Below are 27,490 nucleotides of genomic sequence, written 5' to 3'. Positions count from 1 at the left end.
ATCGCGCGCTTCGAAGTGGCGATAGTAATTTTTGAAAGTGATAAGTAACTTACAACAACCCATGATTATGGTGTTAATCTAATCTCTTCAATCATTTAACAGGAAGAGTAAATGAATCAGTACCTGGTGACCGGTAAAACGGTTACTATACAGTAATAAGTGACTTTTAAGGTCAAATACCGGTCGTTTTTGCTTCCTACTTGCTTGCTTAGTTAGATCTTGGAGTTTCATGTTGTTTTTCCTCTGTATAATTTAGGTAACTATATTTTAAAATTATCAGATTATGTATTTCTATAAAATGTTTTATATGTTATGTAAGACAGTTATAATTTAGCAAGTTTGTAATCTTTAATTTAAGAATCGATATATTTCTAGAATTGATTAAAGTTTTTTTTTTTTGTTACTATTATAGGCACTTTTTTCTATATTATTTTCAAATGCCTTATCGAAAATTAAGTTTTATTTCTTCGAGGTCACTTAACCACGTGGTCATTGAACAACGTGCGTTTTCCAATCTGTAGTTATGCTGTTGTTTTGAGTTATTTGCTTGTTATTACATTGTTTATGTTTTTTTCTAGTATATAATGTGTAATATATAATAGTATACAATATTGGATGATTTAATAGTCAATCAGTTTTTGTATTTTTAATAAGTTAACTTTTTGTTAACCATAATAATTTTGATTTCGACAATAAATTTATTAAATGAAATTAGTTAAAAACATATTTTATATGTTCTATTTTTTATATATATTTTTATTTGTATAGTGTATAACATTTAACACAATATACAATAACAAAAAAAAAAGGTTTATTTAAACTTGTTTAAATAATCTTTTAAAAGCATTGTCAATTAAGATGCGCGACCAATCCAATTGCATAACGACCGTTGACTGGCAATGCTTCGATTTAATTGGCCAATATTCAGCCTCCAAGTCTCTCATTACGTTATTCTCTGAGTTTGTGATAGATTATCAGATAGACAAGATATGATATGAGCATGATGTTGCCATTATTTTTTTTACATATTTAATTAACTCATGTCCAAACCTGAAAATTATTTTTCCTCTATACTCAATCGTTCTTCTATGTATTTCAATTAATATGTTTGTAAATTCAAAAACCTCTAGTAATAACATTTCTCAAATCATTAAAAAGTACATTATCTTTTATACACAAATCGAAAAAAGAAATATATATATATATACAAATTGACCACAGCGTAATTGTTTCTTCTTATGTAAATATTTATCTGATGGCTCAACCAAATGTTTTTCCTTATTCAGTTATTGCAACGAAGTTTTCAATATAGTTATTTAAAAATTCCACTTATTCCTTCAATGACATTAAAAATTGATTTTCTTTCGAATGGTAATATTTACAGCTAGTGATTTGAGGTCACTCTGCCTCACTGTACATCGGGATTGCCAACCTATTTATATAATTTAATTATTATTACAACAGAAACAATGTCCTAATATAATAACCAGTCCCAATATAATAACAGAATAACCGAGTACAATAAATAACTATTAAAAAGATAAAACCTAATAAAACAAACCAATCTAATTTGTTTGATCGTACTTCATGCACTGTCATACCGTTCATCCGGCCGTAATGGGGAAGATTGTAGGCTGGACCGATTTTTCCGAAAAATAAAAAAGTTATTAACAAATTAAGCATTTTTGGCTTGTAGCTCAAAAAATATACGCTTTTTTTATGGGTACTATATGCCAATCGATTTGTCTCTATCTGAAGAATATGAAAAGAATATTACTGATTCTACTAGATGATTGTTTATTCACTAAAAATTTAAAAAACATTTTAGCAAGCTGCGAGCTTAGCAATTTCGAGATTGAAAAAATAATAAATATTTCCCGCTTTTATTTCCTCATCAATTTTGTTTTTTCTTGTTATCGTAGAACTTGAATACTAAATATGTACTTTTACTAAATATATTGTAAGTATATATTTTAAAACACTTATTAACATAAATAATAAATTTAAAGTATTTGTATTCCATAGATATTTATTGCACAGTAATTAAAAATCAACTCATAATTTTTATGTTTTGTTTAAAATTATATAATGAGTCGAAAACATATCACAATCAGCAGTTTTTCTCTTCCTTTGAATTCTATTTAAAGAACAATAGGAACTGTTGTTCAAAAGATTTCCTTTCTATATATTATTATTCTTTAACACTTTTTCTAAACTTCTATTTTTTCTTAAATCTACTGTACCTTTTTTATTATTATGGGAAGTTAAATAAAGTTTTTAAAATATTTGAATCTGCTCAGCCACGATTCAACGGACTTCAGAAGGACACACGCCGCCATCTTCTTTATTTTGAACTACATATTTCTACTTCATATTTATTCTTTTGCTTTATATAGAAAGGAAATCTTTTGGGAAACAATTGGCTTTGTTTTTGACTGCCGTCAAAACAGCCCTGACGAAGCCCTGCAACGTGGGGCGAAACGTTGGCTCAATAAAATAGTATAACTATTTACTATTCGAGTTTTTTTTTACCGCACCCGGACCATATTCCATTCAACAATAGGAACTATTTCGAGCGATAGGCTTTTGAACGTCTCAAATTATGAATACATTTCTGTAAGTATACAAGTCACTAATTGAATCGATAATTAATATGAAATGTATGTTTATTATTAAAGCATTTTTTTTTTTTATATTCTTCTAAAGAATTTGGAATAATCTGATATTAGTATATTTCATATTTTTAATAAAAATATTTAAGTTATCTTTTTATTAAGTTCTAATGCCCCTCCCCTTCAGTTCACTACAAAAAAATAATTCTACATACTGCATTAGATTGTAAAATTATATTTTCTTTCATTAACTTATTTTTACCTTCAATTATATTTTCTTTACTTATCAATTTCCTTTTATCTGTGATTAGTAATTATTTTTCAGTAAGATGAAATTTAATTATTTTATCTGTATTGCTTAGTCCGAATAAAGCATCTTTAAAATGAATAGTTTTTCGAAAACATAGCCTTAGAGGAGAGATTCGCGCCCTCTCCCTAGCCATCACAAGATAATTGGGTATTGTGTTTGTCCTGGTTAGAAACCAGTTTTAGGTTGTTTTTTTTTCACTAGTGGTAACTCGTCTAATTATTTATTTATTCTTTTTTCTTTTAAAAAAAATAATATCGAGGTCAAATAAATTTTAACGTATATTAATTGACACTGCTTTAGACTGTCAATTATAGGTTTCATCTCAAGCGGACGTTTCATGGATAGCTGTCGCAGCCGCTAACATCATGTAAACTGATATTTGCTGTTGCACTATCAGATTTTGTTTGATAATGGTTAGCGTGTGCTAGTTGTGTATATGTGAATTATATTATTATTTTCCGAACAAAAATTAAATAAATGAAAAATAATTTTTTTTAAATTATGATATTTTAAAGCGACTTTTGCTTCCTCACTACCAAAGGTATGGCAGTAATGTATGTAGGTAATAAAAAATATTTTTGTCCTCAGAATCGAAGATTTTAGTTTTAAGTTAAATAAGTTAATATTGTGTTGCGTAAGCAGCAGCCTTATTTATAAATTTGGGCAGTAATTCTTTGAAAATAATACGTTAATTTCTCACCTTTAAAACCAGTAAACTATAGACTCTTATTTTTCAATTTTAAATATTTTATAATTTTTTAGTATCAATAATTGTTTAAAATCGTTAGGTGGTCTTAATTTTTATGTTATAACAGCCTGGGAGATAACATTGTATCAAACCTCATTCCTTGTTTGCTAATCTTAATGAGTCTTCAGCTGTTTATTTTAGGAATAACCGTTGTAATATTAAGAAAGAGTTTATCTTTATTAGCGTGGATTTACTTTTTGGTTCTTTGATATAAAACTGATCTAGCTGGACGAAAGTAGATTTTTACTTGCAAAAAATATCTCGGCGAAGAGGCAATGACCTTAAGCCATGGCGTCAATGCTTACACTAACAAAAAGTTCCTAAAGCAGAATAATTATGTGAGGAGACAGAAATTGTGCTTACATTGGTGAAACCAATAACCTCCTAAAAAGTTTCTTATTCCACATTCTAATCGAATTTTACATTGAAAACAATTTGTATATTATTTTCCTTAGGGAATGTTTGAAGACGGAATTCAAAAAAATATATACCAGAACTAAAATTACAGTACACACAAAACAACAGGTTAAAGTAGACAAACTTATGGTGATGATTCTACCTATACCTTGAGTACAACAAAAGGTCTACTTGACCCATGTTTGATTCCTAACAAGGGCAGAATCTGTTTTTTTTTTTTGTTTTTTTTCTGAATAACACGAAGTTTCTCAGCTATATCTCCTAAGCTTATAGTCCTAGAGTAAAATTGAAACAACCATCCAAAAGCTCATTAAACCTTTGGTGAAACTATAAACAATTTATTTCTTACACAGTATCCTAAACTAATTTTTAATATGGTTGCAATGATCAATATTAAAAAATAAATAAATAAAAGAATGCCAAATTTTGAAATAGTTTATTTTTATCTCACGGAAATAAATTTTTTGGTATGAGCTTTGCAAATAGCACTAAAACTTCTTTCAAACAGCATACTCATTTTTGGGATTACCTTTCAATTTGTAATGTAATATAAAATAGAATATTAAAAAAAAAATGGATAAAGAAAGGAAGGGGAAAGTGTGCTCTGACGGAAAACAGATGCTGTCAACAATTAAAGTTTGGCAAATTTAACTACGATGTTGAACCAAGTTTTATAATGAAGCAAATAGAAAATTTTAAATATGGTTACAATGATAAGTATTTAAAAAAAAATGTAGAATTGCTAAATTTTATTTTTAACTTACTAATATAAATTGTCTACATTTTCGCCAAAAGTTAGTGCCCCATTTTGCACCTATTTTTTAGGAAAATTTAATCATCTTATGAACCATTATTTTGATTTTGTTTTAGGACCAATAGCTAAGGAGATATTGCTATTTTTATGAAGAAAAGTTATGTTATTCGGAAAAAAAAACCCACAAAAATTTAGACTCTTTCCTTATATTCGATAAATCGACATGGAACCAGTAGACTTTTTTTATTTTAATCGAGATGTAGAATCACAACTTGGAGTTTGTTGGCTTTATCCTGTTACACCCTATATATAATAAGTGGTACATTGTATTTGAAAATAATGTATTTTGTCCATGAATAATTAGCTATGCTGGAACTATGCAGTAGGCTAGTTTCTCCTCTGATTTTACTTTATAGTAGTGAAATCTCTGAATAGAGGACAGTCAAGGGACTAATTATTTTCCTTTAATGAGAAGTGCTTTTTCGAAAACGTCAAGGCATTATTCAACCCTGCATGGGTGTATCCAAGGTTTGCTTCTGGGTAGGGGCCGATTTATAAATATGTTTCTTATTTCATTTTTTTTTTTTTATTGTTCCTTTTTTTTTTCTGTGTGTGTTTATCATTTGTAGACTTTGAATTTATATTTGATGTTAGGCGAAATTAAGAGTCCTAATCTTCTTGAGACACCTGTTTAAGTCTGCATTCTCGCCATTTCTTCTTTGTGGGTCAGAAAATTGGACAATTCTTTAGAAACATGCGAGCCATCTTAGAGCAGCGCAAATAAGATGCAGAAACTTGAAGATGAATCTTATAAAAGAGTGGGGAACTGCTATAACTTAGTGGAGGTCATCACTGGACTGCTGTCACCAGCATGAAATAGATGTTAAAGCCTCCATAGCCAACACAACCAAGAAGGAAAGAAGAATTGGCTCTTTCAATTTTCAGTTTGAAATAAAAGCCTTGCTCTAACTATGGATTATAACTAATTAATCAGTAAACAGTTATTGCTTTAGCTCATAATAAAATAAGGAACATTGTTACATTTACCATTAAATTTAAAATTAAAAAAAAAAATTCTTCGTTCTGACGAGGCCAATTTGTAGGAATAAATCATTTTTAAATAATATTAAAATTATTTATATCGATTTGATTTTTTTTTGTCAGTTGCATGCCTATATTATTGTTAAAAACAAGTTATATGGTTATATATTAAATATTTTTACGTAATTATTTATGTTACATAATTTGTTTTTTCAAACCTTACATCACAAATTATCTGAAGTATGTGTCACACCGTGTACAATTGATAATGGATAGTATTCTAATATCTTTGACCCGTGACCTTTTTGTTATTAAGTATATTTCTTTTATCACTTGATATGAATTAGTTCTGCCCGACAGTATGATTCAAGATAAGTTAAAATTTTTCAGTGTTCCATTTACTATCAGGTACTAATGTATTACCAAATTATTAGTTTAAACGGTGAAAAAATTTGTTTTTTAAAAATTATTGGACAGGGAGTTTAAAGTGCTTTGAGACGTTTAATTGTCAAGAAAATAGATTCATTGGTTCGTATTCTGCTTTTTCTAATGTTTTATGTAGTTGCTAGTATTAATGATTCCATTTTATAGTAGGAATAAATTTTCTTTGCCATAATGTGAATTACTGGTTTTATGTCAGTGTTTATAGTGCTGTCTTTCATTTCATCTTCTTACAGATCACTTATTTAATTTTATTTTTTATTGCAACCTAGTTTATTTATTCATCAGATAAAATCCATTCTAATAAACATAATCAGTCTATTATGACTTAAATGCTGTTTTATATATTTTTTAAAATGGCCTACATATATAGTAATATGGAATTTAGAAACACTAATAACATAGGTGTAAGTAACTTGATCAAAGGTACAAAGAAGACTTAATTAACTTCTTTTCTGATTTAAAAGCAGCACCTTCTGTAGTTATTTGATATAATAACAATTGAAGGTTCTTTTAACTAATTTCGTCAATTTGACATGAGTTTATGTTCAAAATAAAACTGTACTGTAAATTAACAAACCCCTTAATTTTTAGTAAGCTTCAATTTTGTTGTATATATGAATATTTCAATCTTATATGCATTTGTAGCTTGCTTATACACAACGTTTAATTTAATTTAAGTTAATTTAAACATGTTTAATTTAGGATCAGCACTGTTTTCTTGTCACCTTGACCTTGGGAATTTTATGATCTTTAAATTTAAATATTTCATAAATTAAATTTTAGCATTTAAAATCATGAAATATTCCAATCATGTTGAATAGCTCCACACATACTATTTACTTATAAAATGCATTCAAAGACATATAAATACTTATAATAACTCAATTTAATAAGGAATTTATCTATAAATTGCAATTAACTTTTAACTTATAGTTAGGTATATTATTAGATTGTAGGAAGATAGTCTGGGTGGTCAATAAAGGTATCAAAATTTTAAAAGAAAACAATTTATTGTTAACCAACGTTTTGCCCCACTTTGCAGGGCTTCGTCAGGGCTAAATGATAAAAAGCCCTGCAAAGTGGGGCGATACGTTGGTTTACAATAAATAGTTTTCTTTTACTATTTTGATACCTTTATTGACCGCCGCCAAGACTATCATCCTACAATCTACTTCATAAGGTCGACTATCTTCTTCCAATTTAAATCAGAGTGTGAATGTAAAATATTTTGACTCTTATTTCTAAAAAATAATATTTATGACATGATACAATAATTACTCCATCATTTTTTATAGAAACTTGTAACATTCAGTAGATTAACAATCCAGTTTTACAAATAAGTTTTTATTCTCAACCAATGTCTATACCTTGTTCATGACCACGGTTCATATTTTTAATATTTTCTTAATATTTAAATGAAAAATGTCTACAAATTATTTTGATAATATTAATTTAATTTATCTATTCAAATATTTCCCCTTTTCATACTACATTTTGAGGATATATTATGTGAAGATATTGTGGAAGAAGACTTTTTTTCTCTTTTATTGCTTCTCTGGTTTAATTGTGTTACTTTTATATCGGCAGTTATTTGATTTATAATTGTTATTATTATAACTATTTATAAAAAACTTTGTAGTAGTAATAATGTAATGTTAAGTGTGTTAGTTTATTTATTACTAGTTTTATGTAACTAATTTAACTAATTTATGTAACCAGATATAATCTCCTGATATCCGTGTTACCTCATAATAACAAATATTAACTTTTGTATTACCCAAATAAAATCGTTGATAATCTTCAGCAGGAGGGGTTTTATGAGTTGATTACGTGACTCGATTTAAACTTTTATCATTGTAAAATGCATTAAGTGTCTAAAACTCTTAGCTCGAACTTTATCTTACGACAGTAGCCAGTTGAGGTGAATAATGCTTGATAAAAATGCTGATAATAGTAAGTAGAACGTTAAATTCAAGCAACTTTGATTATTTATTTGCTTTTATACATTTTGCAGTTCTTTTGTTTGATTGTTTTCCAATAACAGTTATACCCAATGATATTAATTAATGAAGGTCAGTTATTTGATAAATTTGTGTTCCAAGAGATTACAATAATGATCTGTAAACAGCTTTTACTAACATTATTCAATTATTTTCTGCTTTCTCCTTTCTAGATTGTTAGCCTTCTTACTTCAACCTTTTATTTTAATCAATTTTACATGAATAAAATATTTTTTCCAACATTTCAGACTCTTCGTCCTCATTAGGTACTAATTCTTTTACTTTGTTGTTTTATCTTGCATTTTTTTCTTTTTCTTAAATATTTATTTCATTAATAACGCTAAATAGTTATTAACCTCAAAAAAGGTCACTTTTTTGTGTCATTTATAATAGATATTTTTGTAATTTTTTTAAAAACATAATAAACTCTTTTTATAAAACTTTTAACATAATACATTGTTCTTGTTGCATTGTTCATTCTTAAAATTATACAAATCATTTTATAAAACAAACAAAAAGTGATCTTTAAATAACTATTTAAGGATACTAATAAAAAAAAAAAAATGCCAACAAAAAAAGATATGTCAACAATGAAAAAAGATTCATTAACTGAAGATGGGCGAGCGGACAGTCCAAATTGCTTATTTTATTGTTTCTTATTATATTTTCATATGCATAATCCTCAGTAAATTACCATTTCAAATCCCATTGTTAATTATCATATTTGTGTAAGCCTAGAAAAAAAATCTTTTCTTGATTTTTATAATTAAATAACAATAGAAGTTAGGAGTCTGCTTCATTAAGGAGAGAGCTCTATTTTTGTTTTGCAGTTTTTAGTTAAATTTCTGCTAAAAAAAAAAAAAAAAAAAATCTCTTCCTAATGATGCAAAAATTGAGTTGCTCTGGCCTTCATTACCTGCTAGATTAGCACTTCCCCACTGGTTTTAATGGTGTGAGAAGGATCTAGTGCTACATCCAAAAATACAACAATGTAGCAATAAAGAGATGTCCAATTACAATAAGCTGAGGCTTCATCAGTAACAGAAATTGTATGCATTGAATTAATGTGTACTGAACTGGGGGATGACTAAATTTTTTCTTTCCTCATTGTATTTTATTGCCTAACATTTTATATGATATTTTTTATTAATAAGTCAAGAGTTTTGGAGTATTTAGTGAATTGCTCTTTTGCCACCAGTCAATCCAAGACAATATTTCACTTGTATACATCATCCTCGTAATATGTATATATTATATGAATAAATAAATAAAGGAGGTAATAAAAAAAAAACGAAAAGTGAATTGCTCTTTTCGGAGACTCCTCACTATCAGCTATGAAAGAAGAGTTCCCACAGAATGACTATCTCAACCAAACGATAAGTATTTCATTTTGACCTTCAAATACCCACGATAGGAAAAGGTAGTACTTACTTTTAAATTATGTTGTAATTTGCTGTAAAAGAACAAAGAATTTGGTGAAACTACTCACTAAATGCTCAATAACTCTTTAATTATTAATAAAAAAAAAATATATATATATAATGTTAGACAGTAAAATACAATTTGGAAAAGAAAAATTTAGTCATATTCCAGTTTGGTATGCATTATACTGAATAAGAAAAAAAAACCCGGCATTTAGTTCTATATCTATTTTTCTTTTGTTTATGCCTGCCTGAACATTTTTGGCATTCAGAGTGATTATCCTGCAGCTTACTAGCCTATTTTAGAGCAGGAAGGTGCTACCACCCTACTTATGTTCCCAAGTTTTGTGCAGATTGGTGGAATCCTGTCCAAGTATTATTTATTATTTTTTTTTTGTGACTTTTGAAATAAAAAATATATAAAGACCAGGAAAGGTGAAAAGTATTAACAAAGAATCTTAATTTTCTGTGACTAAAAATTCGTAATTAAGGGTTTCTTGAGGTGGTAATAACGAATATAAATTATGTTCCTGGCAAGAATACAAAAGTTTAACAAAAGATGACAAAACTTTAATGCAATCTAGAAAGATCTGGCAGTCTCGTCTTTTCTGTTCAAACTGGTGTCAGCATCATTAATATTTTCCTTATAGTTATTCATAAAGTTCTTTAATGTCTTCTAGTTATACATTATTTGTTATTTCTAACAATGTTTATTTTTTCAAATGAACAAAATTAAAGGTGCTTCAGAGAAAGATTTTTAAAAATTCGTCATTTAAACCCTGTCAAATTGTTTCAATGAGGATAAGATTTATCGGGTATTAAAAACTTCTTAATTATTCATTTCTTCATCAAAGTTAATCAAAATTGTTTAAGCTATTTTAATAAAAATCAAAAAAAGGTGAAAAATTGATTCCATTAAGTGACATTGCCAGTCAGTCGATTTTGTCAAAAACTTTGCTGCCATGCTCCAGGCGCATATACTCTCCATAAATATGTAATTCCAGTTTCGATCGACTTTTGGTTATCGAGGTATACTGATAACACACACAGAGACAATTTTGGAAAGCTAGGACTTAGGGGACTCAACTATATTTGGACTCAGAGGACCTAAAAACATGTATTTCTGTTGAAACTTGAATTCTAAATTCTTTCTATATACATTATAATTATAATATATTACATATACAGATAAGTCAAAGTAAAAAGGAGTTATCTCAAAAACTGAATTTTGAAAACGTAGTTTTAGTTTACCAAAATGTTATAGAATTGAACTATCTATTTATTGATGCACACTCTTGAATTTTAGGTAACTAACTTTAAAGTTATTATTCCTTTATTTTTTTTTAGCATCTGTCAAAGAAGAAAAAATGGTAAGAGAAGACGACGAATACAAAATAAGGCACCGTTTCCCTGTAATTGGAGTTGAACCAGTAATGTTCCTGTACATGGCAGCTTTTATGACGACAACTGTCGTGGAAGAACAATTTTTTGTTTATAAAGCTTGCTCTGTCAACTTGGGATATCCTAAAAACATCTGTCATCATATTAATGAAAAAATTTATACAAATTACAGCACTCAAGTTCAGGTCAGTATCTTCGCTACTTACTTAACATTTTTTTATTTGATTCTAATGATTTGAAAATAATACAGTATAATCTCTAATCCGAAGACTCCAGTAATCTGAACTGGCGTAAAAAAAAGTTTCTTTTTTTTAGGTAATTCAGCAGTTAATAACATTTTTGTTTTTGAATAAAATTGCACATGTGTAAAAGATATTTTTAACTTCCCGATTTATAGGCAAGTTATTGTAATCACCATGAAAATCGAAAGTGGAAATTCTAAAAAAATTGAATAAATTTTTCCACTTGTTGGTACAATCTTTCACATGATTTAACAATGGATTTGTTGATTGTAGATATCTGAGGGATGTTAAGACTTTTGATTGGAATAATAAAATTCCAAGTTTTTTTTGTAATGATAAACATTGTGTATCCTAAAAACATATATAAAGTTCTAAATATTGAAATTTATTTAAGATTCATTATTCAATTTCTTTTTCAAAATTAATACAATCATAGCCCATCAATTCAATACATATATTTGTAAATAACATTCTAAAATTTCTTATCAAACATCTTAATATACCAAGAAAAACTTCAAAATATTTCCTAATAAAACATTACGTTCTGCCTTCTGAATACTTGAAAATATTCCATCCCTTTTGATGTACTTTTTAAGATTTTATCTTGAAAAAAAAACCATTTGGTAAATATTAAAAGTTTACAAAGCCAACTTCAAATTTCCAAGTTACAACTATTAGATTATATGACATGAAATATCAGTTTTAGAATTAACTTCAAAAAGTACATTACAATACTGTAACTCTTATTAAGTTAATCATTAGATCCTCTACAGTGCTGCTTCTCTCACTTCTAGTGGCCAGTTAATGAACTTTAGTGAGTTTATTAGAAATAATATCACATATTAATCCATCAGATTTGAGATACTTTTTGTCGAATCCAAAAAAGTTTAATTTTCAAAATTTTATAGGATACCAAAAAACTTAAAAAATTTGATTTCTTAGAAAAGAGAATTATTTTCCCTAAAAAATATGGCTTGTATGAGCAAATCTGTTAAAGATATTGATAGTGGGTATCTCAGAAAGGACCTAAATGGCAAAAAATATTTGAAAAAATAGAAATGGATTTATTAGGGTTTGGCATGATAGGCCTCATAGGATTTCTATATATGATTTTTTTTTAAATTCTATTTGATAAGTATATCATTTTTTTAAAATTTTAATGTTTCATTATTTACGAAAAAAAATTCAACAGTTATTGTTTTTGGTATACTGTACACAATAATTTTTTCAGGAGTTTTTAAGAAATCTGTTAAATATGTATTTATTTATGTATATATTCCTAAAATATACTAATATAAATACAATTATTATTATTAGCTGTATTTAATATTGTATAGCAATTGAATTGTATTCAATTTCAGATTGAGGTTTCAAAGTTTCATCAGTACGAGAATATTGCTTCTCATGCTGTGCCTGTCATTCTAGCCTTCATTCTTGGATCATGGAGTGACCGTGTTGGTCGCAAACTACCGATGCTACTTGGCCTTCTGGGCTGCCTGATTTACTCATTCATGATTTACATCAATGCACTTTTTGGTGATTATTTACATTTCTGGTCAGACTAAAAATAAATTTTATCCTATAACATTTCTAAATTTAGTCATTTCAGTTTTATTTTTCCTTTTGTAATTGTTATGCGTGGAAGATGGACCACAGTCAGACATTGCATAAAGGAATATGAGAAAAAAAGTAATCGTGGAAAATGTCTCCAGTCTAATTTTTCTTTGTATGCAAGCTTATGTGCGGTTGAAACAGAAACCCCATATTTAAATGATAATGTTGATCTGGTATCGATGCGCATGATTTTCCAGTATAGAGCGGAATTACTCAATTTAAATGTAAAACCATAGATGCAGGATAGTATCGATAATTATCCGATATGTAACTCCAAAGAAAAGGAAGATATCATTCACTTCTTGGAAACCTGTTACAAGTATAGTGAAATTATAATAAAATATTTTGGGCAATCGACTGGCTCTCCAGAAAAATTATTCTATTAATTAAAAGGCTCTAATTGGAGAGCTCTTGGCACCTTTGTACGATAGGATTCACTGGAAAGAGCTCAGTTGTTAAAGCATTAATGTTTGTTTCTTTCATGACCACATCCCCAACTTTCTTCTATGATAACAATTCTGGAACTGGAACCAGCGAGTGAGCCTAGTAGTCTATTTTACTAACTACTGATGGTTATCTTGAGGTTGCTGCCACCTGGTAATATAATAGTGGGAATATCGACATTCATTTCTTGAGACTGCCTCAAGAGGGAAACCACACCATTCGGAGTATGGTACTCACAGATCTTCGCCCCAGTGTATTCAGCTAGCATGGCATCATTTCAAAAATATTTTCATAACTTTAGAATTTTAATTTTACATTAATATAAATAATTTTTCATTTATTTATCATGTATAGAAGATAAAGAAAAGCTAAAGTACTAATCCTTGGAATAAATACAAATAAAACAAAATATATGGTTAGCAGCAGAAATGGCAAAAATTTTGGTGATGTAGATATAGGAGGAAATGCAATTGAACAGAAAGAGAGGTTTAAGTATTTATTGTCTCCAGTAACAAGAAAAAATGAAATTGATGAGGAAATAAAAATGAGGTTGAAGGTGGGAAATGCTTATAATTTTTCAATTATTAAATTGCAGGTTAAACTTTTTTTCTAGTAACTTATAAGTTAGAATTTACCAAATTATTATTCTTCCTACTATTTTTATGGATGGAAAGCAAGGTATTCGAACTGAAGAAGGATGGGTTAACTGGAAAACTTAGAAGGCTATACAATGTCGAATTGTGGGAGCTGCACCAGCATAATTTATTCACATAATTAGTATAAAGTATAATTCAAGTGCATATATTGCAATATATAAAATAGACATGCAAAATTAATAAAATTGATCAGACAAGTAAATTCCTAGGAGTAGACCAAAGAGATGATTGCATCAAGACTAACTGACTGAAACAATTTGAGTCTGGACAGGCGTCTCTGCAAAAATGTATATAGATATTAATTGATAGTATCAGGATCAAACCTTTGGGTTCGTTAAACCTTTATTACTTTTATTATTATCATCTTATTTAGAATATTTGTTTTACTTTTATTTAATTTTAAATGTAATGCCAACAGAGACGTGGCCTGTTGAGATGATACTCTTCACCGCCAGTTTCCCTTCAGCTCTGACTGGCTCTCATCTAACTGTGTTCATGTCATGTTTCACATACCTATCAGACACAACAACCAGCGAGCAACGTACCGTGAGGACAACACTTCTTGAAGTGGCCTACCTTATTCCTATGCCACTTGGTGTAGCCTTTGGTAGATATCTATTTAGTTTCTATTATTACATGTTACACTTTATAGTTTTTTTTAACTTGTTCATTATTTTTACTTTTTTAATGCTTAAGGACTTTTGTAATTTTATTTTGGCACACTATTATTCATACTGCTATATTTCTCATCCATTTTACAATATGCATAATTAGATATAAAAAGTGAACTAGAAAATAAAAATTAAACGTTTTATAAATTCGGTTTTTGAGTTAGCTCTTTTTTTCTTTAAAAAAATGAATACATAATCACACTGAATCATCTACAATCCACTCTCTTCTTTTCAGAATGGGGGAGGAAGCTTAAAAGTTTGGAGATACCTCTATCCTTATTGCATTAACAATCAAAATGAACTAGCAAATATAAACAAAATATAATGCTTAAAAATCTTAAATCATTGATAAAAAAAACATTAAATACATTATTAGATAATAAAATATATCCTCTTGCACCACTAAGTCATTTGGAGGTGCTCCTATCTAGCAAAAAATGTTGGAACTAAATGCTTTTTTTCCATCATGAGAAAGAGTGATGTTTTTACTCAGAATCTAGTCTAATCAAAAAATGGTGTGACCTCAATATTGCTGCCCTCATTTTTTACAGAAAAACTTAAGCCCAATCTTTTCGTACTTACCAATTCATTGAAATTTTTATTTTTTTATATAATTATTATTTATGATATGATTTATATAATTAGGTTGGTTACTTATATTTAAAAATGATTCTATACTAGGTTTACCATTAAAACACTGTATTTTTTGTTTCAGGTTCATACTTATTCAATGGGCCACTGTATCGCTCTTTTGGAGGAATGTTTCTTGTGAATTCGCTTTTCCTATTTATAGCGATTGTTTACACATTCCTTGTTATTCCATGGAGGACGCGTGAATCTCTTGAAGGAGAATATAATGCTTGTACTCTGAAACATTTCAGCAATACTCTCAAAACTTTGGTTACAAAACGTAAGGAAGGAAGAAGGCTATTGCTTATTTTATGCTTATTGGGACTGGGTTTATTCACTTTACAAAGAGGTATGCTATGCATTTATTTTTTAAATTATAATAATTATGATTATTACCTTATGATTGCCTTATGCAAGTGATTGTTTTTTGTTTTTTTGTGTTATGATCTCCTCTTGTGAGATTGTGATGACATACATTGACCAACCTACTCGATATAGTTGTCTATGTGAAAAGTCAGATTAGTAATGTTACAACCGAGGGCGGGAGCGGAGGGTTTTACGCCGAAAAGCCGAAATGGCTGTTCTATTCTAATTATTATTATTCTTCGAGAACTAGTATTTTCTGCCTTAGCCTATAATGAGGGAACACATGCACATTATTAATAAAATTTGAATACATTATTTAATTTTCAGAAGTTTTACTGCTGTCAGCTAGTCCCAAGACTATCATAATTTTTTTTTTTGTTTGGTTTAATCAATCCTGTTTAATTCTCATTCATGATTTTGTTTACTATTGTACGATTTTGTTGTTAATTGTTACAATTGTAAAATTAAATATTTAGTGTATTTTAATAAATTAATAACAGATTTTGAACTCCCTAACTGATATTGTTTTAATTAAGACTGGTTCAGTGTTTCAAAATGCATACTCTTTTTTCCCATCAGGCTCTAAATAAACAAATAATGACAGTCTTTTAGTTAAAAAAATTATAACATTCCTCTCTCTCCCTCTTCTCCACCCTCATATTCTTACAATATAAATTATGAATAGACTATTTAAAAAAAAAAAAATGATTTTTTCTCATATTTACAAAACTTGAATTACAATATCTGTTGTGCAATCCTAAACCACAAAATCTCTGTTGCCCTGTGTAATGCACCAGCTATTTCAGAATAATCAAGATTTTTTGAGTTTCAGATGAGAAAAGAATGATGCAATTGTACAGCCAGTGGAAATTTCATTGGAATGTGAAACAGTTTAGTAGTTTCAGAACCTTTCAGTCAGTATTTTTCATTATAGGTAAGCATTAAGTATTAATACTTTTTCAAATCCAGTTATCATTAGTGTATTTAAATTATTTTAAAAGCGTTAGCTTCTATTATTTTATTATTTTTACTAATGTTATAAGTGTAATGGTTTGAAAGAAAAATAATTTGATTAATTTGTTTCATTATATGACATACTTTTTTTTTAAAAAAATTAATTTATATAAAAACTAAAAAGGCACTCCCTGTCTGGGTAACGGCAGGCCAAATTCCATTTCACAAATTATGCAATTGCCCATTATTGTACTGCTCGTTGCTCAAATTGTATAACTATAATATACATGTGTTCCGTAGTTCAGATTATATTACTTTTTTCAATATAGTTTTATCATGAAAAATAAATAAATTTTAATTTGTACTTCAATTTATTAAAATAAATTTCCATCTTATATGTAAAATTGAAACTGAAAGAGCTACATATTTCAGTTAATCCCAAGAAGACCAACTATTATTTTCTGCCTACTGGCTTCTCCCTAAAGTCTATAGGGTAGCAGGGTGTGAGAACAGACTAGTAGGCAGTGTAGTGTACTTGGGTGTCACCCTTAACAGCCATCTGACTCTGACTCGCCACTGCCATAAGAAAATAAAGGTGGTTAGGACCCAATGCTTACGGGATTAATCATCTGCTAACATCTCTTAACCTTTCTCTCTGCCTCAAATTACAGATATACAAAAGTATACTCCTCTACGGAGCACCTATGCTGGCCAACATAGCACCCACAACAGTGAAGGAACTCCAACAGTTTGTCCTGAGACGTGTTGTAAAACATACTACTTTACAAAGAGTGAAAACTGACATCTATACTACACTTGCACTGCTGACAGTGACAGAATTCATCTCACAGAGGCACTTCAAATTTTTTGATAGCCTCCAACACTGCACTAACCCACTTTTTCAGAAATTTATACCAATAGGAAGCCCACAAAGGTGTCAAACACCCATAAACAGTTTTGGACTCGACTGAGAACTACTAACTTATTACTGACATCATGAAACCCGCCATGCAAACAGCAGACACAATACCCTTTACCTATCTATCATATTCCCTTTCCACGGCACCTTCTTAAAATGCATCTAATGCAGTAAAAGAAATTTATTTCACCAATTTCTCACTACACCTCCCCACCCAATATCAAATTTTACATCCTTGTGGCTTAGAAATAAAAAAAATATGTAAAATACAATATTACATGTTGATTACCAACAACTTTTTATATAATAGAGAGATTAAAATTTATTATTGTGCTAATAGTTTTAACATATGAAGTAAGTATAATATAATGTTACAATACTCTTTTATTTATTATCAGAAATGAAACTAACAAATTTTAATTACAATTAAAATAACAAATTAAAATAAAAAGTGAATTATATAATGCAAAAGGGGAGGGGATCTGTTTCCCCAAAACGTCCAAGATGAGAATAAATATATGTTTTAAAAAAATTGTATTTTGGTTCTGTTTTTGAACAAAACTGGAAATTTTGTTTAAAAAAAAAATTTAAATACATTTTAATTATTTTTAGGACTCTTAGTCGGTATTCCCCTGCTTCAGAGATATTTAAAATTAAGAGATACTTTCATTATGATGATTGGATCATTATCTCACATTACTGCTAGGATTATATTTATGGTTTTCAAGAACCCAACCTGGTATTATATTGGTGAGTAAAAAAATTAATTTTGTTATAATAACAGTTATATTAATTGTCGTCAGTCTTATTGCACTTATAAACTTCCTTTAATTTGTATTTATTATCATTTCATAAAATGATTGCTCTCTGCTAGCCACCATTTGATTTATATTGTAATCTCCCCTAACTCAGAAGAAGCATGGTAATCAGTTGAAAAATGTTTTCTTTTAAATTATATAGTTTAGATTTGACATAAAAAAATTATATTTATTTTAGAATACTCAATAACTCATTAACCTTTATAAACGTTTGAAACCATTTAAAATTTTATTTAATTATTTCAATAATGCTGTCACAGGAGCTGTAATTACTACTTTTGGACCTGTAGTTGCGCCTGTACTGAGGTCCATGACTTCTAAACTCGTACCACCTTCTGAAAGAGGTAATGTTTTAGAAAGATACCAATTATAATTTTACTACGACCTAATTAAGTAAGACAATTTTTTCATGGCTTCAGATGAAGAGTGAAATAGTACTGAAAGCCATGTTATGATGAATTTAGCTATTGCAGAGGTGTTCTGCTGATCAGGGATATCATGGGAGGAGATGGCAGGAGGAGCTGAAGGACAATCCCCCAATAATTTCAAAAACCAGAAAAGTTGAAAATTTACTTAAAAATGTAAAAATTGTGGTAAAACATCATTCAAAGAGTTTTTACACTCAAAACTCTTTATATGTCTTTAAAAATCTAATCTATTTAGAAGTGTTAGTTTTCCAAAAATGTTTAGGAAAAGGTATAATTTTAGGGATACTCCCCAACCTCCAGTAATCATCCAGTAAGTTTAGAAATTTTAGGTTTATCCCCTTCCCCGTAAATTTTTGCAACTGCTCTTGCAACTAAAAAGGGGGTATACAAGTTCTCATTAAAAAATTAAAATGTATATTCATATATCAATACAAGTTTGTTAATTTTGATGAATGAATTTTTTTTTTTATTTCACAGAACGCCCTTAAAGACCACACGAATAGCATTATTTTCACTTCTTTTCATACCCCTTCTCTCCTTTTTTCTTTCTACCCACCTCATTCCTTCTGATTGCTCCTTCCTTCATTCTTGAGTCCATGAGACACCCTTTCTCGTACCTTTCTCCCCCACAAGGACCTTAATTTCTTTTAGTCTTCTCTCATAGTCATCCCTTTCGAAACAGTCTTGATCTGTTATTTTCTGTCTCTTAGTTTCTTGCCTCATCTGTTTAATATAATAATGGGAAGACAAGGAGGCTAATAGAGCTGACACTGATGGAGACGAAATCAAGGGTCAAGTTTCTGGGGTCCATCAGTTAGACCTTAACATTTAACCTTAACTTGTAAGAACATGTTTAACATAGTCCTAGACAAAATCATGAAGGAAATGTGGAATGATGCTGGTGCAACAATAGGGACTAAAAACAAGCACATCAAAGTGAGATACCTGGCATACGCAGACAATCTGGCCCTAATGGTGGAGACTGAAAGCGAAGCAATAGAGCAGTTGAACACTTTGAAGGAAATAGCTGAAAAGACAGGTTTACAGATATCGTTTGAGAAAATGGAATTAATGACAACAGATAGAAAATTCCAAAAGAAAATAATGGAGACAAGGTACGGGAGAATCAAAGTATCAAATAAATTCAAGTACATGGGGGAGATTATATGTAGCAATGAGCCAAAGAAAGAAATCATTAAAGAGAAAATAATTAAATTGGAAAGACTAAGCTTTATGACAAGCAATTTATATAATAAAAGGAGCCTGTCAACAAACGCAAAGATAAGACACTACAATACGGTCGTCAACCCGGTGATGTTGTACGGAATGGAAACCGCTTCTTTCCCCAGCATAAGGAATGATGAATGATAAAGTTTATTAATAAAATTTTAATAAAAATAATATATTTAGGGAGATGGTAAAATGTCTCAGGATCTTGTGCTAATGGTAGTACCTGTTATAAAGATTAAGAACTGTGTCTATATTTTTATAATAGACCTTGGTTTAATTAAACACACAGCACAAAAGATGGGTCTGTAAGGTCTATAAAGATACTTTTTAGTTGAATCACTATGGGATAAGTGTTTAAGACTATACAATGCATTAGAACTTGTGGCCCAGACTTTTAGGTAAATATTTAAATATTATACGAGGACCTGAGATATGAGAAGGATTGTGTTGAGGTTGATCTTGTAGATTCATATTTTAATGCTGGCCTAGGGAAAGAGGTTTATAGGTAGTGATTATTGATTACAACACTATTGAACCTCCGAGTTGCATGCATTTTTATTATTTCTTAAATTATGCATTTCAAAATACATCATTATCTGTAATATTATGTAGTAAGTTTATTTACTTTTTTCCAGGCAAAGCATTTGCCCTACTTTCTGTTTGCGATACAACTGTTCCATTGGTATCAGGCTTCATATTCTCCCAAGTCTACATCAACACCATCAAATCTTCTTTTCCTGAAGCGATATTCTTAGTGACTGCTGCTAGTCAATTTTTGGTACTGCTCATCACCATGTGAGTGTGTCTATTTTTAATTATACTACTTCTAACTATTCTATATTCTCTTTCTATATGAAAAAAAGATTAAATTAATATTAGACAAAAGCTTACTATCAAAACCTCATAAGTCTGAATTTCTAAAAAAAAAGATTTTGATTAAATTTTTCTCAACTTGTTTATCTCGTAGCAAAATCAGCTAGGTCTATGTTATACCAGTACCTAGTGATCTAACTTGGAAGGTTTTCCCAAGAGATATACAATTTAAGAAATATTTAATCTAAATAAAAAACAAATCTTCCAATTGAGCATGTCTAACAAGCTACACCGATCAATGGCTAGAATAGGAGAATATAGAACCAAAAAAAAAACTTTATTAAAATTCACAATCCGACATTAAATTTCTGCGGATAAGATATAACATATCCCATGGATCTAAATTTGTGAATTCATCTGTGATGATTGAATCGTATACACCATCTCAAAAACAAAATTATCTCGTCAATCTGGCATCAGTAAAACTCTTCAAGAATCCATCCAATGAATCAAAATATTCAAATTAAACATCCCAATCATCATGACTACCTCAAGTGAAAACCCCATAAAACATCAATTGCTCTGTCGTGAAGCAAGGAAACAATCAAATTGCAAAATCTTTATTAGGACATTAAGTTTTACTATAAAAAAACTTAATAAATTGCCTAATATTATCATTGATGTGCTAGTTTACTTTATAAAGTAAGAAAGGAAATAATGACAGAAGCTATTAATTTAATTACACTTATGTAACAAGTCTTTTAATTTCTTCCTTATGATTTTGAATGTTAAGAATTTGACTTTGTAACCAAGATTGAATTTAATACCTTAAAAATATTTTAAAATGGTATTCATGCCGTTTTCCAATTTTACCCACTTTTTTAATGTTGCTTGATTTAACTTAAGTCTCCTCTTTCTGCTTTGAGTAAATCTTTCAAAGGTAACATAGGACCATCACCAAATCGGGGTTTAGCAAGCCAGGGTGGCCAGGAAGGATTCCCTTCTGCTACTTTTGGCATTATGATCTCCCCTTAGAAAGATTGTAACATGTTGTACATGGACTAACATAAGTGCCTGTTTCAAAGGTAAGATAAGTAAGGCTACATAAGGGCGGAGATAAGGGGAGTTTCATACAGTTTTTTTCAATTTTAGCTTTTTTTCAATATTGCTCGACTTAACTAACCTAAGTCTCCTCCTCCCACTAAAAGTAAATGTTTCAAATGTGATATAGGACAATTGCTAAATCGGGATTTTAATGGGGTGTGTGAGCTGGATAGGATTGTCTCTTAATATTTTTTGTGTCGTGATCTCCTCTTGATGTAATGAAAAGCCAATTATTATATTTTTATGAAACTACCTTAAATTATACTATGTTTCATATATTTCAGTTCATATATTTAATTGAATATAGTGAATGAAAAGTCCTCTTCCCTATTTAAATTTTTTATTTTATTTAATTATAACGAATATTGACGGTTTTGGTCAAATATCATCAGGTATCTGATTAAATATATCTTCTATTATAATATTTTCTGTTCTCTTTATTAGCCTTAAATTATTAACAATAAACATATTGTTGCCAATGATATAAAAATTAAAAATTCCTAACATTTATAAATAAGAAGATCAAAACTCTAATATACCTTCTTGAAACCAGGTTATCTAGATAATCTTTGATTTTTATTTATTGATATATTCCTTTCTTTTTTTTACCTCCTTTATTAAATAGATAAATAACATTATTAATATATATCTAAATATATACATACATTATTGGTGCCCTTCCTTACTTTATTTTATTTATATGTTCCTTTTTTTTTTTTTTTTTTTAAAATAAATTTAATCAATAGTTCGAGAATAAAATCTATGGGATCAGTTGTGTTTGAAGTATATGCGTGCCAAGAAAATTACATTTTCATAAGGATACTTTGATAATGTTAATACTGGATTTTTACAATAGTTTCATAACATTTTATAAATAAATTTCTTTGGGATTAAATGTTCCATACTTCATTTTTGATCATTTAGGTGCTTAGGAAACTATACAATTTTAGATGGTTTACGATCATGAACCCTTTCTTGTTTGGTTTGGAGTTCTTAATTATTTGTGAGGAGAAGGTTGGATAAAATATAGTGACATTTAACCATCTTGGTTAATGAGCATTTATATATTTTTAAAATCAAAAATAAATTCTTGATGGGACAAGTGCTTGCTAATTTGAGAATTTGTTAATGCATTCATTAATACATTCTGATTTAAAAAGAGATAGACTGGGAAAGGTCTCGTATGAATATATTTGCTTATCTCAGGAGATGTTTTCATTACCACAATGATTCTCTGTTGCCTATTTCGCTCGATCCATGTCTTTCTTGGTCAAAGGCTGTCCAGTGAATCGTTGATCCAGTTGTGGAGGCAGTGGCTGTCAGGCACAGGTGTTAATGTCACATCAGGTTGGCTCTAAGGTGGGCTTACTGATGTGGAGTCTTTAGGGCTTTTCGATGCAGACTGCTAATGGGGGCATCAAAAACTGAGACCCATAACCCCAATTTTAAATAAATAAAAGTCGCACAAAAATCGGGTTCGTAAATATGACACTGATCATTATAAGTAGGTCATCCATACAGATATTGATCTAAAATGTGATAATCAAGTTAGAGAAGGTCTGAAGAATATCAGATAGTATTCTAGGAAAGGTAATTAATGCAAAAACTGTTTTATACCAATTTATGAGCTCTAAAATTTGGATTTAATTTATAAGAAAGTTAAAAATTAGGAATGTGAAATTGAAAATAAGATGTTTTCAATACATATATACTACTACAAAGTTAAGAGAGTAATAACAAATTTAACTTTTCCAAATTAACATTTTAATCAACTCAAGTGGCTGTTTGTGCTTACACTTCAGTTAATTTGTTTTGCTTGAGGGTCCTGGAATTTTTTGGTTCCAAAAATATTTAGTGTGATTTACATATATTTTTGAAAAAGCACTTATGTTTTGTAACTTCACAAAATGATTTATTATATTGCAGATTCATGAACTCGAGGTTAAAAGGAAAGAATATTGCCGAGGCTAAAGAAAACACAGAAGAGAGAGCTGCACTCCATTAGACAGAATGGAAGCCTGTTGTTATGATTATTTTTAGTAATGTTGACATAGTAGTGACTCTAGATCTGAAGTAGTTTTAGAGTATTATTATTTTTATTTTTTTTTGTATCAACCAAAGAAAAAAAGTATGGTTGACATTTTCAAATGAATAAATTCATCAAATTGATGATACATATTAAATATCTTGTAAGTCTAATTAAACTAGACTGTGATAGTATTTTTAGCTTTCACTTCAATATTTGTAAAGGATTTAACTGATTCCTGTTTTAAATGTATAACTCAAAATAACAATAAAGTTTATTATAGAAAACTGTATGTAATCAATAAATGGAAGATGGTCCAGGTTGGGTCAAAAACAAATTAAATGGTGCTAAAAAAAATAAAAAGAATATGCGAAAATTATAACATTAACTATAAGAAAAAAAGAATATACCGTGAAGTATTAGACGTAAAATAAACAGAGAAAGAAATATAGTAATAATAAAGTAAATATAGAAGACAGAACATTAAAATTTCACTTATTTTTTTATTTCCTTATTTTTGCATCTTTTAATGTGTTCTATATTTCTCTTATATCTACTATTCTATTTGTTGTTACTTCTCCTGTTCATTTTATGTCTAATTATTTACTGTATTTCTTTTTTTATTTATACTTATCTTCATACTTCTTATTTTAATTTACTTTATTAATTTTTTCACATATTCTTTACATCTTCTTTAGCCCAACCTTAATTTAATTTTTATTTCATGTCATGTTCTTCTCTTACAATGTTAACATATTTTAATTGTTTGCATCTTTTTTTAGCCCAATGCAAAGTGGGACAAACACTGGCTCTTAATAAAGTTTTTTAATTGCTTTTTGACCACACCCAGATCGTCTTCCTTCTATTAAAGTTTATTTTAATTATTAATATAATTTACAAGAACCATTAATTGCCATGTATGAAGGCAATGTTTCCATTTTACTACTGATTGAACAAATATGCTGTATTGTAGATGTAAGCATATAATGTGTAGAAATAGAATTTAGCAAAAAGTGGTAATGGCATCAAACAAAATGTGCCATAAAATAATCAAACTGGATTTGATCTAGAAAATTGATTATTCTTTACAATATTTATTTTTATGCTTTTTATCCCTATATAAAAATGTAAAATTATTCTTTAGATGAAATTAATTTCTGTCTTTCTCGTGGTATCTATATTTCAATGCCTCCATCAGGATATCAATTTTTAATTTTTACTTGTTAATTTCTTTTAAGAATAAATAATATGTTTACTACTTGGAAAGTATTATTAGTTTTTAAACTTATGATATTGTAATATAGAAAAAATTGTAGAATATCATCAAAATTTTTAAAATGTTGGAAAATTACATTTTTCAAAGTATTTATGTTCTTTTTTTATCTACAATTCCCAAATTTACAAAATTAATCATGTTAATAATATTCTAAGTCCAGAGAGACAAATAAACTATTTAAGACATCTGCAACAGTTTTTATCTGAACCTCAAAGAACAATTAGACTTGTTTTATTAACAGGCCGTTCAATTAAAATATATTGATAATAAAGGAGAAGATAATATATTGAAGAATTGGAGAAGATAATGTTGTGATTCAGTGTAAAGTTTGAGAGATTTGACTGAAGAGGTAAGATAACATCATATCTTAAATGCATTATGTAAAAGGATTCATTGATGAATTGAACATTGAACATCACTAACAGGCTTTGTGTAAAAAAATTTAAAATTATTTATTTAAAACCTCAATGCAAGCTAAGTGTTATTACTACCTATAAAAAGAGTTTTAAATGCCACAATCATAGTTAGTAGTAATAATTCAAGCATTAAGCCTGCTTTATAGATTGTTAGGTGTGGCATTTAGCTAACTTTCAGGATCTAAATCAACAATTTAGTCTCATTTATTATATTTACATTATATCAAAGGCCAATGGAAGGTAGGAGAGGAGGATGCAGTGGATTTTATATATATCCCATATAGAACACCTAGATGACAGAGTGAGTTGCATCAGGCCAAGCTGAAGGCTCAATGTAATTGCACTGTTCAAGAGGCTGAACTGAGTTTAGTCGCACGGATGTATCTGTTCCAGCTGCCCAACATTCATATCCCAATTTTTGATGGTGATCTATCCTGGATGCGATTTTGGGACACTTTTGTTTCTCTTGTCCACGACAATACGCATTTAGCTCCCGTGAACATACATCCCGTGCATTATTTAAAAGATGCTCTACAACTGAGCCTCCATCGCTACTGGCGGAATTTCTTTTTGACTTGAGTTTCTACCTGTTGGCATGGGACACCCTAATGTGAGAATATGATTGCATATGTGAGATGGGTGCACATTCTCACATCAAGATGCTTGCAAAGGGTCTTGAATCACAAATACACGTCTGGCTATGAACATGCGAAATATGCATCATACTTAGCTGAGGTGAGGGAGGGCATCAAATCGTTTCGTGGTTTGGCCTAGGAGGATGAGTTGGATTGGATTCTGTCCATGTTTGCCCATCGAGCAATGGACAACGCCACCAAGCGGCACTTTGAGCATGCCCATGCAAGCAGCTACTTCCCCAACATCGATGAGGTGGTTGGGTTCATGACTGATGGCTTGCAAGGTATACGTTTCGATAACATTTAGACTTCAGTTCACCAAGGACTTCGGAGAGGTCACCTCAACTATGGACACCCACCACCGTTTCGCTGCTGTACGGGAAGTTGCAAACAAAAGATGCACATGGACTGAAAGGAAATTTGAAATGAATAAACCAAAATTCCATTGTTTGTTGGTAAACAGTGAATAACAATGATGTGTCTCATCCCTAATATCAGGGTACCTGGAGTAAGGCACTAGCAGGTCCTGATGTAAACAATCATTATTACTATCATTATCACCATCACATAGAAGCTCCACTTAATCGATACATATTTATAAAATTTTATCAAAGTAGCTTTATATTTTAATATTTTCTGATAGTGGGAAGTATTTGTCATTGCAGACGATATTGAAAGACCATTTAAATAATCACTTTTTTTTTTTTCAATTACTTTTGATAGCAGAAAAATACACATTTGATCAATATATGAATACAAAATTAGAGGTATATACATATGTAGAATGAAGTAATCTATATTTTTTAATAAGAACTCGAAAATCAATTCATAATTCAATTACTAGAGCATTACCCTTTCGGCTTCTTTACTATATAAGTATATGGTAAAAGTATTTCTAGAAAGAAATATATATAAATTCCAGATGTTGTAACTCAAGTTTGATTGTTAGAAAAATCTATTTAGGCCAAAAAATAGTTGTTACATCTACTTCAAGAAAAAAAAAACCACTAAATTATTTAGTTAATTTAAAACTTCAAAATATATATGATGTTATTTTTATATTTAAAAACAAATTGTTTTATTTAATATTTAAATTATAA

At 29.2% G+C, this 27,490-nt stretch overlaps 1 protein-coding gene across 4 annotated transcripts; it reads left to right on the top strand.

Moving 5' to 3' along the window:
* Window positions 1-24,145, top strand: LOC106691540 (probable peptidoglycan muropeptide transporter SLC46). 4 transcript variants are annotated; one of them, XM_014437336.3, is made up of 10 exons: window positions 1-256; window positions 11,095-11,333; window positions 12,752-12,926; window positions 14,523-14,711; window positions 15,491-15,754; window positions 16,604-16,705; window positions 18,257-18,394; window positions 18,723-18,806; window positions 20,756-20,915; window positions 23,964-24,145. In XM_014437336.3, the coding sequence occupies exons 2-10, from the start codon at window positions 11,115-11,117 to the stop codon at window positions 24,040-24,042; spliced, it is 1,410 nt and encodes a 469-aa protein (XP_014292822.1). In that variant the 5' UTR covers window positions 1-256; window positions 11,095-11,114; the 3' UTR covers window positions 24,043-24,145. The 4 variants fall into 4 exon arrangements, with proteins under 4 accessions (XP_014292822.1, XP_014292823.1, XP_014292821.1 ...); XM_014437337.2 differs by lacking the exon at window positions 1-256 and adding an exon at window positions 6,176-6,290; XM_014437335.2 differs by lacking the exon at window positions 1-256 and adding an exon at window positions 6,217-6,410.
* The last annotated feature ends 3,345 nt before the right edge of the window (window positions 24,146-27,490 follow it).

This window comes from Halyomorpha halys, unplaced genomic scaffold, assembly GCF_000696795.3.
Source record: "Halyomorpha halys isolate HHAL.00 unplaced genomic scaffold, Hhal_1.1 Scaffold2473.1, whole genome shotgun sequence".
NCBI lineage: Eukaryota > Metazoa > Arthropoda > Insecta > Hemiptera > Pentatomidae > Halyomorpha > Halyomorpha halys.
This window is presented reverse-complemented; position numbering and strand designations above follow the sequence as displayed.